The sequence below is a fragment of the Colletotrichum gloeosporioides genome (genome assembly GCF_011800055.1).
Source record: "Colletotrichum gloeosporioides strain Lc1 chromosome Unknown consensus_17, whole genome shotgun sequence".
NCBI classification, from domain to species: domain Eukaryota; kingdom Fungi; phylum Ascomycota; class Sordariomycetes; order Glomerellales; family Glomerellaceae; genus Colletotrichum; species Colletotrichum gloeosporioides.
The window spans coordinates 2,113,702-2,129,568 of NW_025544662.1; the positions used below are offsets into that span (position 1 = coordinate 2,113,702).

A 15,867-nucleotide genomic window follows, 5' to 3' on the forward strand; every position below is an offset into this window, starting at 1 on the left:
TTCTAGTCATGTCTGACCGCCTTGCGAAACCAAGCCAGGCCATCAGCTGGCAATCCCACGAACTGCATCCCACCAACGACCGTGACAGAGTTGAGTAGTTGCACCTCGAGGTGAGTTGCGGGTCTGGTGAATCCGTTGGTGTGTCTGAGAAGCAACCAGACTCGTTGTATCACTGGCGCCGGCCGCAACTGTCTGAGCTAGACCCGAAGCTGCCTCGATCAGATGATGCAGATTTACCTGTTTCCCATCATCGGCGGGAAGCACGGTGTGATGGGTGGCATCATGTACCTCGGTGCCGGTCACCTCGGAAGGGAAAGGTCCCTCAGGTACCCCTCTCTCGCATGCGGTTAGCAGACTCATGAGTGACACACAGATGTGAGAGGACTCACAGAGCCCAGCGCGCAGCCATGGATGGGTGGAATGGAATGACGGCGGGGGAAGGGCGATCTACGAGCAGGGATCACTGCCCACCTCAAGGTGAGCCCTGGGTGGTGTGCGAGCGGACGGGCCCAACCCCACCCAATACATCACTCTGGAGTCCTGCCTTCGGGACCTGTGGAGCGACAAGCACCTGCTGGGCAGCATTTTGCAGCAGTTGACGTCCTGTTCCCCTCGCCCCCTACCCCTCCAAGGTCGTGGTGCTTTGTTCCTTACCTCGACCTTGCGCACCTGCGTGTCTCGCCCTACACGCCATTAAAAAAGTCTCGGTCGTCATTCGTCATAAGCCCACCCGCCGCTGGGCCTGGGCGTTGCACCCAGATCCATGATCAAAATCCTCCAAGTGAATGAGTGCCACCCAAACACCCTTTTTCTTAATATTCATCCGCCTACCACCCACCACCACCTCTCTGTACTGCACCCTCCACAACTTTTTGTTTTCTCCGTTGCCCTAATTTAAATCCCCAAACTCCTACCTCCGATATAGCAGTCTCGTGATTCTCCGCAACCTTCAGATACTGTTATAATAACGACATTCCCACAACCTCTCATGGATTGTTGATCGCAATTCTGAAAGCTCTCCCACACGGCATCGTCTCCCAGCAGTCTCGATTCACGTACAAGAACAGAAAAACCTAGTTCGCAGTCACTCGGCACGCATAAAACTCTAGGTCTTCTCTTCGAGAAGTACCGCGCACATTCAACCACCTCTACACCTCAGCTTGCAACCGAACCCCCCCGAAGTCGCAAACATGCACGATCTTAGACTCAAGGTTCTCCGCGAGAGCGGCAAGACCGTCTCCAAAAAAGCGCGATCGCGCCCCGAATCTGCCAGGGCGTCCATGAGAAATTCTCCCAACATATCTCCCTCCCACTCACAAATCAACTCTCCCGCGCATTCACGCGCCGGCAGCCGCTATGCCTCCGAGGACGAAGCGAGCGACGACGAGTACGACGACAACATGACCATGAGCACACTGTCCAACGGAACCGACTCCGGCGACGAGGGTATTGGTGGCGCATCTGACGCCTCATGGGCGACCCTCCTGCAAGATCGCATCGTCGAGTTGCAAGATCGTAAGCGAACAAACACCAAGGGTCGCGAGACCACTCTCATGTCCTACCTTCACCTTGTCAAGCACCACTACGGCGGACGCCAAATCAGTGGCTCAATAAATGAGATCGTTTCGGCTCTCATGAAGAATATCAGGTCCGGAGGCAGCACCGTGGAGCGCATTTACTCTCTGAAGTCACTTCAGGCAACGCTGTTGACATCACCCTCAGAAGTGCTATTTGACGACATTTACCCACAACTGGAGAAGACATGCGAAGACGATGAAGACAGCGATGTCAAGGCGGCCGCGATCTGGGCCATGGCTATCGCAACGCTTTACGCCGGCGGAAGCGAAGAGGCTGCGAGCGAGTTTCTCGAGTACATTGTCACCATCGTAGAGAGCGATGGCGAATCCATCAGTGCGGCCGACAGCGGCGAAGTGGTCACCGCTGCGTTGGAATCATGGGTCTTCGTCGCCAGCCAAATTGACGACATCACCGAGAACGTATACACAGCCATCGACGCGTTCGTGGAACAACTCGACAGCACAGACGTTGACGTACAGACAAGCGCCGGTTTCAACATTGCCTTCATTTTCGAGGCCGCACGGGACCTGGAAGAAGAGACGGGCGAGCCAATGAACCTACAATACGACCCTAAGCGATTGATTAGCCGCATGCGCGAAGCATCAAAGCCCTCAGTGAAGCAGACCTCCCGTAAGGACAGACGTCACCTGCGCAAACAGTTCGCCAGCATTGTTACTTCACTAGAGCATGGCAAGGGGCCCGGGTTCTCGACCGCCGGTCGCCCCTCATTCAACCCGCACACCGGAGGCACGAGGGCAGAGCCTGGCCGCAGAAACGACGACGATGATGACATGAGCGGTTTCGGGTACCGCGAGAAGCTGCGCCTGGGTTCTACGGTTGTGCTTATCGACTCATGGTCCCTCATGGCGAGAGTGGACGCGGCGCGCGTTGTCCTTGGTGGTGGATTGCCAACTCATTTCAACGAGAACCCAACGGTGGCAGAGCTTCTCGGTGGCGCCGAGAAGGAGGAATCAGCTCAGACTTATTCGCTGCATCCCCGAGACGCCAAGAAGATGAGAAGATAGACAGCAGGCAGTGCTAGGAAATGCAGTAGGAACGAGAAGAGTCACACGGCTGGACGTCATGGTTTCCTATGTCATTCCTTTTGTGCCGATAGACGAGGAAACATTAGGGGAAACGGGCAAATGGCATCTGGCATTGGCATCGTAGTAATACACAGATGCGAAGACGAGAAAAGAGGCGGAAGATACCACAGAGCGGGCGAACCCTCGGATAGCATCAGTTTTACTCTTACAATACACCTTTACAGGACAAAGTTTCCAAGTATCTCTTCCATACCGTGATGCCTCTTTTTTCGTAGTGGTTTTATTCTTTCTCGTGGCGGAGACAATCAAGGGGGTCGCGGACGTGCCTGGTAAGAAAGCCACCGATGCAGCTCTCCGCCGGAGGCGCATCCACGGGGTGACACGGCAGAGCCGATCTACCCCCTCGGTACGAAGGGTCGGACGAGGCTGGCGGCACCAATCAGAAGCAAGGTACGAGGGGGAGAAAGCCGACGGTGGTTGATTTTTGTTTTCAAGGGAGGTGAGTGGTGCAAACGGGAGCGTCTGGCCACTCCGTCGTGATGGATCTTCGCGCTGTTCATCTATGCTTTAGACATCTCTCAAAACCTTCTCGGGTCCGTTTAGAAAGACCACCTGGGGCAGGAGTTCGTCCTGCGTCATGCACAGTATTTTCCTGGGTGGAATATTTCGGGGCTTATGCTGTAGGTGCAGCATGTCGGGCATGCCGTGATGTTCGGGTGCAGAGGCGAAGGGGAGCGGGGCCAGGTGTGTGAGTGTGAAAGCATGGCAAAAGAGGATGCGGACGTGGACAGGCGCGAAGAGCTTCATTTGCTGATATTGGGGCGCCGGGTATGTGCCTCTCTTGAAGAGGGTGATTTGGACGGCGGTGACTGGACGGAGGTAGCGGGGTTGGGTTGAAGGTGCAAACGGCCGGCCGGGGCCTGGGCCGCCGGAGGATGGGCTTGTCCCGAAAGACGCGGGGGAGGAGGGTTGTGGTTGTTGCCACCGTTGGGCGGCGGTTAGCACTGCTTATCTCCCATGCGCAGCTGAACTGAGATTCTCATTGGGGTCGACGGCACTAAGCAGGTGTTTGGCGGATTTGTTGAATTCGGGGTCACAAGCCTCGGCGAGAGACGTGCTGAGGATATCCGGATGTCACTCTGCATCCCAGACAAGACTTGGGCGCCGCCCACGGGTGGCGGATAGACATGCGGTTTCAGGTGCCAGCGGATGAAATGGCATCTCACTTGGCCCGTTGCACTTGGTGCCCCGTTGATCAGGTTTGGGACTTCTACATGCCCTTGTTATGTCAGTAGCGGCGGCAGCAGCAGCAGCAGCAAGGAAGCAGGAAGCAAGTATCCGTATCAGTAGGCGTGTCAGTCAATTTACAAGCCCGTTGACTTCTTGGTAGGAACACCAAAAAAGAAGCACCGGGAGGAAGAACCTTAGCTCCCCATTTTTGTTTCCTTATTCTCTTTTTGCGCCCTGCTAGTGGCTGATCATTCTCCACGAGTCTCCTCCCGTCGTCCAGGCAAAAATGTGACGCCCGAGCTTTCGCCTCCACTCAGGTTGCCAACTGTGGGGGCCCGTCGGGTTTGATTGCTGACAGGGGATCCTTTTTGAGCGCAGGGGGAGAGGGGCGGAGGGGATTTGGGGGGGATTTGGAGGGGCTGGGGGAGTGAGAGAGTGAGAGAATCAGAGAGGAAAGTGGGATGATTGCGATCTGTTTGGCGGGGTGGCTGGGGGTGAAGCCGATGACAAACAGGTGAGTTTTGGGACACAAGAACCAACGGAGGGAGAGAGTGCCAAAGTGAAGCTGTGAAGATGAAGAATTGGGTCTCGAGGTTTGAACATTTGAGCTAAGTTGTTGCTTGACTAAGGTAGGGTCGAGGGGTGAGCAGACAGAGTGGAAGTGAGCTGCTGCTGCGGTGGAGGAGACGTAACGTGCAGGCAGGGTTGGCTGCTGCGGGAGAAGAGACGGTGAAGGGCAAGGGAAGCCACTTGCGACAGACAGCTCGAGTTTAAACGATGTGAGAAAAACTGTGTGTGGTTGCAGGTCGTCCGTTTAGTGGTTCCAGAGCCGGACGGATGCGATGCGATGCGAAGCACACTGCAGGGCGCGCGCAGAGGCAAAGGAGAGGAGGCCGTTGTCGTCTTTGCCGTCGATGAGAAGCAGTCGGATCGTTCATCTGCTGGAGCAGCACCCTCATGCAAGGCCCTTTTCACACGCCCCAAGCATGCGGCGGCAATTGGCCCGTCTCCCGGTGCCTTCCCAGCTCTTTTCGGGAAGGGAGCGAGGGACAACTCATCAAGCACCTCCACCCTCGTGGGACAAGAGCCCATCTGTTGGTCCGTCACAGTCGCACCCGTTTTTAGCTTCTTGGACTCTGGAGTGTACCTTCTGATCTCTGACCACGGGGAAGCAGAGGGCATCTCACCCGTACGTCAGGCGAAAACGCTCCCGTCTGAGGACTTGGGAGGACCTAGGGTTTTCTTCTCTGCTCGCCTCAGAGAGTTCCGAGTGTCTGTCTGTCAGTCGACCAGTGTTCCCAGCCAGCCCAAGAGCAGCGCACCGCAGCCCAAAGAACCAGAAACACCCGGCCCAGCCCAGCCCGCTCCCGCGCTCACCTTACCAACTTGAGAAGTTGAGATGACGACGGGTACCTCTAGCGCCCATAGATTGCCGCGACGTTGATCTTGTACCGCAATAACAAAGCCTCATAAGCTTGGACGAGCCGGGGGAGGCCCTGTAGGCCGCAAACCACAGAAACCCAAGAGTCAGACGCGAGACGCTGCCACAGACAGAGGCAGAAGAGCCCGACGAAGCGTCCATCTGTTCGTTGCGTTCCCCCTCCCTCGAGCCTGCTTCCCTGTCACTTTTGTCCCTTCTGCCCTTCAAGCTTGTGCTTGTGTGCTGTGCTGCCTTGCATCATCCCAGACTGTGAACCTGTCCATCGCTGTCACTGTTGTCGCCGTCTACCTCGACCCCCGGTGCCGCCCGTCGTTTGTCTGTCGCCCTCTCTCTCTTCTTTCTCGCCTTGTCGCTTGCGCCTCTATTATCGACCACCGTTTGCTATAACCCGACCTTCTCAAAAGCAGCTTCCACACTTTTGTTTCTCGACTTGGTATTCTTTTCGATTTCTGTTTCAGCGTCTAGCGACAGCCTCGACGTCGGAGGAGCAAAAAGTGCAAAACAGCAAATAAATAAAAAATAAAGCGAGTCGCAAAATCACAGGAGGCACTACCCCTGGAGCTTACCTGCCTCTCTGGTTCAGCTTCAAGATCCGCAACTGGGGCAACCACCAGCCCAGCCACCCCAGTTTGGGAACCGCCAACCTTACCTGACCTCACCTCGCACTGCACCTCGACCACTCGGCCTTTCCCTTGCGCCATCATACACTGCTGCTCTGCTGCGCGCATTTTCCCTCACTTTTTTCACCACCTAATATTCCTCTTGGTTGCTTTTTTCATTGCTGTGCGTGTGGCATCAGCGGCCACATACCGCATTTTTTCTTCTACTTTTGCCTCTTGACATTCACCCCCCTCTTTGCGCGCAAACATCGCCGGATCGCAACGGCCCCCAACAAACGGCGTGAGCTCGCCTCGCTTCGCCTGCCTGCCCAGCTTATCGCCCAGCCCGCCCAGTTTTTTTTTTTCCCGCAGTAACGAACTGCTCCTGATGTCTTGAACGGCGAACCGGCACCCACAACAAACCCTTGCCCGCCTGCTTCGGCAACCCACTCACACTCACCTCTCCCTCTTCCCTCTTCCTTCTTTCCTTGATCCAAGGGGAAGGACAAGAGAAAGCAAAGAAGAGAGGTGTGTGAGCCGCAGTACGAGAGGCACTCGTCTTCCGCGCCCGCGCAACACCACCCGCTCCGTCGCCGAGGCCTCGAGCTGTTCACCACACAATGGGTGTTGACTCGAACAAGCCTCCTCCACTCCCTGCCCCGACCGAGACCGACTCCATCACCCCCACCGAATTGGCGACCGATGTGTCCAGGCCAAACGACGAATCTTCCCACTACTCTCTCCCCTCAGACGGCACTCCCGTCACCATCAAGACCCGCGGCCACAGAGCCAATCGTTCACAGACTTCGTTGTTGATCGAGTATTTCGAGGGTGGCAAGCCTGGCGACTCCAGCTCCGTCAGCCGTAAGCCCAGCGTCCGCGTGCGCTTGACACCGTCAAAGAAGCACCGCCACGACCACATCCAGATCACCGAGACCAAGAGCAGCAGCGTCCGCAAGGCCTCGCTGACCCGTCGTGTACAACAGCCCTCCACCACAGCCTCGTCCCATCTGGACGTCGAAGCCCTCGAGGGCGAGGACGGAGAGAGTATGAGATCCTACGCCTCCGCCACCGAGGAGTCCAATGTGTCCAAAAACCCCATCGACATCGAGATCGACCGCAGCGGACGTCGTCGAAGACCAGCGAGCCCGTTGATCCCAGACGTCGATGCTGCACACGAATCTACTTACCTGCCTCCAAACCTGTCCGAGATCTCGGCCATTCCTAATGACAGCTTTCTGGACGGCTCTCCCGGCTCGACCGTCTTGACAAAATCGTCCGAGACTAGACGCAGCAAGAGTTCGACTCGAGGCGGCGAGATGGCTGCCGGTGTTGCTGGCGCAATGGCTGGTGCTGCGGCTGCCGACCAAGTGAGGAGCAAAAAGAGACACAGCGGTGAGAGGCGAGTCTCTGGCGACAAGTTGAAGGATAAAGACCGCAAGCACCGCTCAAGTAAAAGTCGAACAAGCAGTATCAGCGAAAAGCAATCCGAGGCTGGAACGCGATCGCCTAGGCGACGCTCTAGCCGCAATCACGTTGACTCGCTTGTGTCTGGGGCAGATTCCAGCGTTTTGTCATCCAGCATTTCTCCCAGCCATCGCTCGTATGATCAGAGCTCTGTCCGCTCTGGCGCTTCCAAGTCTTCCATCAACAACCCCAAATTGTTGGAAACCGTCGAGGACGCCATTCGCCGACTTATCCTGCCGGAATTGAGTGCTCTGAAGCGAGAGCAAAGCAAGCGCGAAAGTCGTCGCAGCTCTCTTACCTCCACCGGCACAGGCACATCCCTTTCTCGGGAGGACCTGGGGGTCGACCGACGCAGATCCGACAAGCGCAGCGAATCCGGCCGCGATAGTCGTCACAGAGAGCGCAGAGACCGCGAGGCCCGGCATGAATACACCGAGTCACCTCGCAGCATCGCCGAGTCTGTTGAGGGAGAGTCAGTACTGTCAGTCGATGACACTCCACGACGAAGCAATGGAGCGCTCAAGGCTGCAGCAGGAGGTGCAGCTGTCGCTGGCCTTGCTGCGGCCGCGTTGGATGCAACTTCACCACCAGCCGACGACAGAAGACAGCGTAGAAGACGGCGTGCGGATGGATCAGCCAGGAGCCGCAGCTTGGGTCGTGAGAAGTACAACGAGGAGTTTGAGGAGGAAGAGGTCCCTGCACCGCCAATGCCCTTGATGAGTGAGATCAATCCCTCAGAGATGACTCGCACCTCGATTCTGTCGGTAGATTCTCTCGCCGACCGCCCTCACTCCGCCATGGAAGAGAAGGCTGTCATTCAGGAGGTTGCCAGGGGTAATGCTGCCTCTGCCGCATCAACGCCTACACCTACCCAGACGCCAGCCGCTCAAACACCAACTTCCAATTTGCAAATTCTGGGCACGAAACACGCCAACGTGTCGCATGGTGATTTGAGAGAGCTGTCCCGCACCAGGACCGGAGAACTCACAGAGCAGCGTGAGGCGGACGATTACAGCAGCCCCAATCAGTCGCGGATCGATGATTATGACGACTACGATGACCGAAGCCGCGTGGATGGTGACGGCGACTACGACGATTCCAATGAGTTCGACTACTACAACACTCAGGATGTACCGCCTCCTCTCAAGTATGTCCCGTACCAACCTGAACGCCGCGGCCTGAGCCCCATCTACAGCGTTTCTGGATACACTGAGGCCGGAAGTGAGACCGCTGCTCAGCGCGATTCCCGAATGTCGCATGGCACTGCATCACCGACAAAGTCCCACCCCTCTCAACCGGACATGAGAGCTTTGTCTCCTTCGTCATCGATACCCAGCAACGTAATGGGCAGAGGCTTTGACGAACAATCCGAATTCAGCGTCATAGAACCCGGTCACGGCTTCCCCAACAGCGAGTTGACGCAGAACAGCGAGGCTGGCTACAGACAGAGCGAGCTGACACAGGACAGCGAACCTGGGTACAGGCAGAGCGAGCTTACGCAGGATAGCGAGGCTGGATACAGACAGAGCGAGCTCACGCAAGACAGCGAGGCTGGATTCAGGAACAGCCAGCTCACGGAGAACAGCGATGCTGGTTATCGCAACAGCCAGTACACCGAAGGCAGTGATGTCTTGGGATCCGGCCAGGCCGTACGCGGTATTATGGCCAACCCCAATATCATCCACGTAGCGAACGGCGTGGAATCGAATGTCGCTTCCTTGATCGACGGGTCCATGCTCGATCAGTCTATCATGACCACTGGATCTGGTTACGAGTACGGAAGGGATTCTCAAGTCTCTTACGGAGACTCCAACGTTTCGTACGATGACCAGCCTAGCAAGCTTAACATTCGATCGCGCGAGGTCAGCCCCGAGAAGGGCTCCGTCGCTAGCCACCGCGAATTTTTCGAGCAGCGTGAGCGTGAGAGCAGCCGGACGCCTACCTCTAGCCGCCAGAGCAGGTCAAGAGAGTTCAACGGAGAGTACGACCTCGATGAGTACGGTAGGAAGGTTGCTCCTTTGAGGTACAAGAACTCCCCATCCACCTCAACAAGACACTCGCCCACGGCTTCCGAGAAGGCGATTGCCGCAGGAGCCGTTGGCGCTGCCGCTGCCGCTCTGAAAGCTGCGAAGGATAGGAAGCAGCCAACTGTTGAAGAAGTCGATGAGGAACAAGACGAGTGGGTTGGTGCCGGCATCGGACGAAACAAGTCTTTCAAGCAGCGCACTATGGAGGGACGCGAGCCCAACCACACTCCGGCGCACAGTGTCGACCGCCTCGACTTGGAAGACCAGCCAAAGATGGGTGCTAGTGCCATGCCCGCCTTGCATGATCCCATGCCTGAGGTCGGATACGTCGACGACGACGCCTTGACCAACCCGTCTCTCGTCCGCGAACCCCTTGGCGGTAGCGATAATGACGACCACGGTCACTGGCCTGGAGACGTTACCCCTCGCCAGAGCGATGTCGGCACATTTGAGGAGTACAGTGAAAAGCATGGCCACGGCTTGGGCATGGCCGCCGCCGGTGCTGCCGCAGGGGCTGCTGTCGGTGCAGCTTTGGCTCACCACCGCCAGCCTAGTCAAGAACACGAGGATGAGTGGCGGCGCACATCAGCCGAGCGGAAGCGGGACACTGTCATCACCAACCCGTATGACGGTGCCAGCCCCATTGACAATCCCGACCTCCTCGGCGCCCGTGGCTTCGATGATGCTTACGATGCTCATTACCATGGCAGCCCTGGTCACAAGAACCTGGACGAAGGCTACATCTCCCAGGGCCCCCTTCAATCGCCCAACGGCCAGCCCAAGGGCAAGGCTCTTATGCCTTTCAACGATCCCGGTGCGGAGGATCCCTTCTACATGCCCCAGCACGCGAGGCACCTCAGTGGCATGTCTCAGGGCATGGCCTCTCCCATTTACGACGCTTCCACCGGAAACGGGATTGACAGCATCGAGTCCAAGGACATCATCGCTCTTATGCAACATGTAAGTTTGTGAACGATTCCACATTTGAATACGCACTGACATTCTCCAGCTTATGGTCCGCGACGCCCAAAGAAGCGCCCGAGACACTGAAATTCTCGTCACCCTCGTCCGCTCCGCAGCTGAGATGCGCAACTCCTTTGAGGACCTCAAGAAGCTCCTTGCCAACACTGAAGACGTCATTATCAAGGAGGTCCAGGAGAACACCGAGGAGACGGTCAAGAACGTTATCGGCGGTCCCCGTCCCTACCCCGGCAGCCTTCCCCCGCGATCCATCAAGGGCCTGAGCGGTGCAGCTTCCCAGCATAGCACCCTTGATGAGACGACCAAGAAGAGTAACTTCTTCCGCAAGGCTCTCAAAGGTCTCAGCAATAAGGGCACAAACGATCTTGGCAGAATTGAGGACATGTTGAACCAGCTTTTGAGCGAGGTCGACACCCTCAAGGCCCAAACTGTGCGACCTGGCGGTGGTCAGTCTTATGAGAACCTTGGCCAGGAGATGCAGTACGAGCAAGACCGCGGCTACGAGCCTGAGGGCCAGGCTGGCACTTCCTCCACGAGCCATGGTTCGGGCATGTCTTCCTTTGCCCAGTCGCGTGGTCCTTCAAAGATGGGATACGAACCGAACCGTATCAGCACGGTCCACGAAGACAATGAGGAGGAATACCACCAGGGTCTGCAGACTCCTAGAAGTGAATTCCAGCGTGCCGACTCTATGCCTCTTAGCACTCCTCCCCAACAACCTCACACGCGCAACGCATCAATGAGCAACGAGAACACACCAAAGACGGAGAAGGCGAAGAAGCACAAGTCCCGAGGATCCTCCAGCTGGTTCCCCAAGATTTCCCGGTGGTCTGAGTCGACAGCTACGAGCGTCGGCAAAGCCTTCCGCATGAGCGGTTCCAGTAAGAAAGACCAAGAAGAAGAGTTCCTTCAGCACCCTCCCTCCAGGTCCGGATCGGATTTCCGGTACGACGACCGGTATCAAGATGACTACCAGAGCGACCAGCTGCACTCTGGCTTCTCCCAACAGGACCTCGTCCCTCCCCAACGGCTTGAGACCGTCCCGCCTGCACCTGGCACTTACATGACCCCTGAGGATCCCAAGTACAAGGCACACCGTAACTCGGTCAACCTCCAGCATCCCCAGCCTCGTCAAGGACAGACCGAGAGATTCAAGGCAGCATTGGAGAGCCAAGCCTACGAGTACGACACGCCGATGTCCCCCAACACTGCCGACTGGGCCGGTTCGGCTACCAGCTTGAACCGCTTCCCGGCGAACGCCAACAACCGCTACAGCAACTCCGGCGCCGGCACTGGCGAGTATTGGAACTCGTCCCCTGCCGGTCCTCCTCGGCCCCCCAAGGAGCCCATCGACGACAGGGCCACAACGCCTTCTAGGGCTACAACCCCCTCCAGGGCTACCACGCCTTCCAAGGCCCGCATCTCTAAGCTGGCATCGAAGACCAGCCCCCTCCCCTACAACAGCGTTGAGAGTGGCTATGGCACCGGCCCGGGCACCCAGCCCAGCAACTACACTGACAGCCCCAAGCTGGAGAACCGCAACCTCAACGCAGCTCTCGGCATGCCAACTCGCAGGCCCAGTGGACCCCGGGCCATGACTCCCAAGAGTGCGGAGGAGGAAGCCGCCAGGGAGGAGCGACGTCGTAAGAGAGGTAAGCAGGATGCTACAGAGTTTGACCAGCGCTTGTTCTAACATTTCACAGACACTTTTGGCACTGTCGCAAGTAACGAGACCGACACCTTTTAGAAGATTTTCCATCACAACGTCTTTTTATTCGGTACAAGAGAGTGAGCACTGCCACATGAGTTGATGCTACTGGATAGCTTGAACCACATGATCAACCTATAATCATCAGACATATTGAAGCAGATCTGTGCAATCTGCTATAGAAATGGCAGGGAAGGATCTGTCAAGCGGCAACGGACCCAAAAAGGAGAAGAGCCCGGACGGAGCAAGCGGAGGAAACAGAGGGAAAAGTGCTTCGCTACTCGACCTTACGACGACATGACACGCAATTGATGGTTTTGCGTTTGAGCGATGTTTTGGAGGGGAGGGAAACAGCGATATGGCCCTTCCCCCCTCAAGTCGAGGCATGAGGATTGGGTTTGAAACGCACATGACGTGAAAGTTGGTTGATACCACATATTTTTCTGGAATCCGGGGGACTGCGTGAGGTATTTCTTTGGCAGTCCAAGTTCAGGTAGATACCATAAGGAGGGGACTGTAATTGTAGTCGTGGATAATGGAATTTTCACCCTGCCTTGACAACTTTTGGGCCTTTTGCATGGGAAGTGAATGCGTGATGATGTGGGTTGGCTGATGAGTCTTTTTCCTGGATTTATCAGCCAGTCTGAATGATGTATGCAGTCGACTGACGGGTAGGGCAGGCTGGGCTGGATTAGTCAAGTCCCGCGCGCGCCTGGCGTTCTTGGGCGGAAGTCCGCCAGACGTAGACGCGGATGTAAATGCGGACGAAGTGCTTTGGTTTTACTAATGTGAGCCGCGCGCGTCCTTCGCATACATGCTAGGCGGGGCATGGAGATGATTTACTATCTGTACCAAGTTATCATGGTTGAGTCCTTAGATGCGACGGTTGTCTCTCGGTTACAGATTTTCAAGAACTGTTCCATGTCTTGGTCGGTCGAGTTGGTGATATATGGGGGTTTGTCAGCGTGGCTGACTCTCTTTTACCATGGCCTACGCCCATACCTGATTTGTTCTTTGGGTAAGGAGAAATATAGCGCTACGGTGCCTGCTCACGGCTACTACTATCGGTGAACTCGGTGAGGTTCATTTGCTTAACGATGCCGGAATGGGGGATTCGGCACCGGGCTCATTTTGCTGCTTGTGTCATTTGTCAGGTCAGGTCGGTGATCTGCATGGTGATACAGGAGCATATGCGAGTGAGATTCATGAGGGGGGATGGCGTCGTCAGGGGGTTAGGACATGCTAGGGACTTATTAGTTGACAATGCACAAAGCGCATCGGTATGTGGACGCATGTTGATCGACTTAGGTGATAGATATATAAGCCAGTCCTGCGAAGCCTAACTCTCCCTCAAAGCAGAGACACTATTCAACCTCATCTATTTACAACTACATCAAATACACACATACACAATGTCTCCCCCGGTCCTCCTCATCCTCGGCGCAGGCTCCCGCGTCGGCGCCGCAATCGCAAAGCACTTCTCCAGCGCAGGCTACGCCGTCGCCCTCGTCAGCCGCTCCGCTCCCTCCCCACCGGCTGTCGACCCGTCGACCTCCTTCCTGCGTGTCCGCGCGGATCTGAGCGTGCCGGCGCAGGTCTCCGCCGCGTTCGCCGCCGTGCGGGCCCACTTTGGCGGCGCGGCGCCGCGGGTGGTGGTCTACAACGCGGCGACGGTCTCGCAGCCGCCCGACGCGGAGAACCTGCTGAGCCTCGACGTGGGGGCGGTCGAGGGCGATCTGAGGGTGAACGCTCTGGGGGCGTATGTGGCGGCGCAGGAGGCCGTGAAGGGGTGGACGGAAGGAGAGGAGGGCAGGGGCAGGTTTATTATGACGGGGAACCATTTGAATACGGGGCCGTTGCCTGTGCCGTTTCTTTTGACGCTGGGAATGGGGAAGAGCGCGGCGTGGTATTGGGTTGGGGCTGCGGATGGGTTTTTCAAGGCAAAGGGATGGAGGTAAGTTTCTTGGTTGCGGGCTTTGGCCTCGAGGATATGCTCTGTGAACGGGGTTCTAACGAGGGTGACAGGTTCTTCTATGCTGATGAGAGGAAGGAGGACGGAAGCGGAGCGGGCGGGGATCTTGGGGCTGATTCTCATGGCAAGTTCTATCTGGAGCTTGCTGAGGGGGATGTTGCGGCTTTGCCATCAGATGTGACGTTTGTGGATGGGGAGTATAAGAAGTTCTGAGCTCAGGAGTCAGGCGGTTTATTGACGGATGAAACGTTGGTGACGAAGATGGGTGGGTGATGGGGGTTAGAAAGATGCCTGACAACATGAGAAAATCAACTATCGGATGGCACACTGTCGAACGTCTCTTAGAGACGTATGCAATCTGGAGGTCGACGGGACTCACTTGAGTTGCTGTAGTATCATTTCAAATCGCTAGCGAGACTTCGGTCCAATATCTCAGCTTCATCAGGTCGGTATAAGCATATTAAAGCGCTAGATATCAGGTTCTAGCCAAGAATATCGCTGAAACACAATTCCTGATTTGCCAGAGATGTATCTCTATGCTTGTCTTCGACTTGACTTTACTCAAGATATTCACATGATGGCCCACAAATTAATTATCAAGGATGCGGCAGAGCATGAGAGGTTTCGTCGTCTTGGTCGATCATCTGAACAGTATTCCAACTGGATAATCGAGTCGTCGTAATAAGTTTCTCAAAGTATGTGCCTACTTCGAGTAATATCACCTCGCGATGAAAGGCCTGCGATGCAGCCATACTCTCACTGGTCGGACTCAAATGCAGAGATAAAGATCGCGCGAAAACGTTTGGCTTGCTTCAAGATAAGAATTGCCACAGATCAAAGATTTTATATATCAAGTTTTCATGGAATATTTACCACGTATCATAACGTGCTTTGAATCCACTGTTGTCTATGATGGAGCCGAGCACAATCAGATTCACGGTTCTGACGTTCCCGACAATAGAACGAGGTATAAAAGGTAGCCATGTAGTAATTACTCCGTCTCACGCGCCACAAAATGTCCCAGAACTTGAAGGAGTGGTACAAATTCTTGGATTGGCGCGGGACTTTACGACAGTGTGCTTGTGAAAGGAAGAAAGATTGCTGCACCAGGCTCACGGTAGTGTTCGTCAGTTTCTTTTACTTATTCCGGATATTCAAAAGTAACAGTTGCTCTAGTGCAGCAGCAAAGACATCACGGTCTTGACCGGCGGTAAAGCAATAGTTTGGCAGCTTCTGTGATCGAGCCGTTTCAAGATTTGTATTATCCATGACTTTTCTCTCGGCCATTTCCCGGTGGAAAGCAAAAGAGTTAAGATTATAGGAATTAACAGACGACTGATGAAGGGTTCGTCTAGTAACGCGTTTCTGCTCCCAAATTGTCGTTAATGTTTCTTACGACACCTTGACATAACTGAATGGAGGCCATCGCCATTGCATCGTCTCTAAATACCAGGTCCCTGCAGTATAAAACGCATACGCAATTGGACAAGGCCTGGTCGACTAGACAGTCTTGTCGTTGTTTCGCTGTCGTGGCTTTGGCCCCCCATTGATGTCTTGCCTGGGAAGACGCGCCTTCCAACTATGTTTACCATTTCGAACCGAAATTTTTTAGTTTCCATGCCTAGCGGGCAGACTTTTATAGTATGAACCTACGTATCTTCTTATATCTGAATAATCTGAAACCGTCTGCGTGGTGTTTGTGGTGTTGGGAACGATGTACTCCAGATATTGCAGCAAATGCGATACGGTTGTTTCCTACACCAAATTGGATTACCTTTAAGGCTTCTTTCTTGCAAAAGTGACGGATATATCTGCTCG

General features: G+C 55.4%; 3 protein-coding genes across 3 annotated transcripts; all 3 read left to right on the forward strand.

The window, feature by feature from the left end:
- Positions 1 to 1,190: 1,190 nt before the first annotated feature.
- Positions 1,191 to 2,603, forward strand: GCG54_00011483 (uncharacterized protein; the record flags this gene model as incomplete). Its single annotated transcript, XM_045411388.1, has 1 exon — positions 1,191 to 2,603. The coding sequence occupies one exon, from the start codon at positions 1,191 to 1,193 to the stop codon at positions 2,601 to 2,603; it is 1,413 nt and encodes a 470-aa protein (XP_045268446.1).
- A 3,911-nt stretch (positions 2,604 to 6,514) lies between these two features.
- Positions 6,515 to 12,116, forward strand: GCG54_00011484 (uncharacterized protein; the record flags this gene model as incomplete). The annotated part of the gene is made up of 3 exons (XM_045411389.1): positions 6,515 to 10,348; positions 10,398 to 12,021; positions 12,073 to 12,116. 3 exons carry the CDS (start codon positions 6,515 to 6,517, stop codon positions 12,114 to 12,116), a joined length of 5,502 nt encoding a protein of 1,833 aa, XP_045268447.1.
- A 1,373-nt stretch (positions 12,117 to 13,489) lies between these two features.
- On the forward strand, positions 13,490 to 14,262 carry GCG54_00011485 (uncharacterized protein; the record flags this gene model as incomplete). The annotated part of the gene is made up of 2 exons (XM_045411390.1): positions 13,490 to 14,031; positions 14,103 to 14,262. 2 exons carry the CDS (start codon positions 13,490 to 13,492, stop codon positions 14,260 to 14,262), a joined length of 702 nt encoding a protein of 233 aa, XP_045268448.1.
- Positions 14,263 to 15,867: the final 1,605 nt, after the last annotated feature.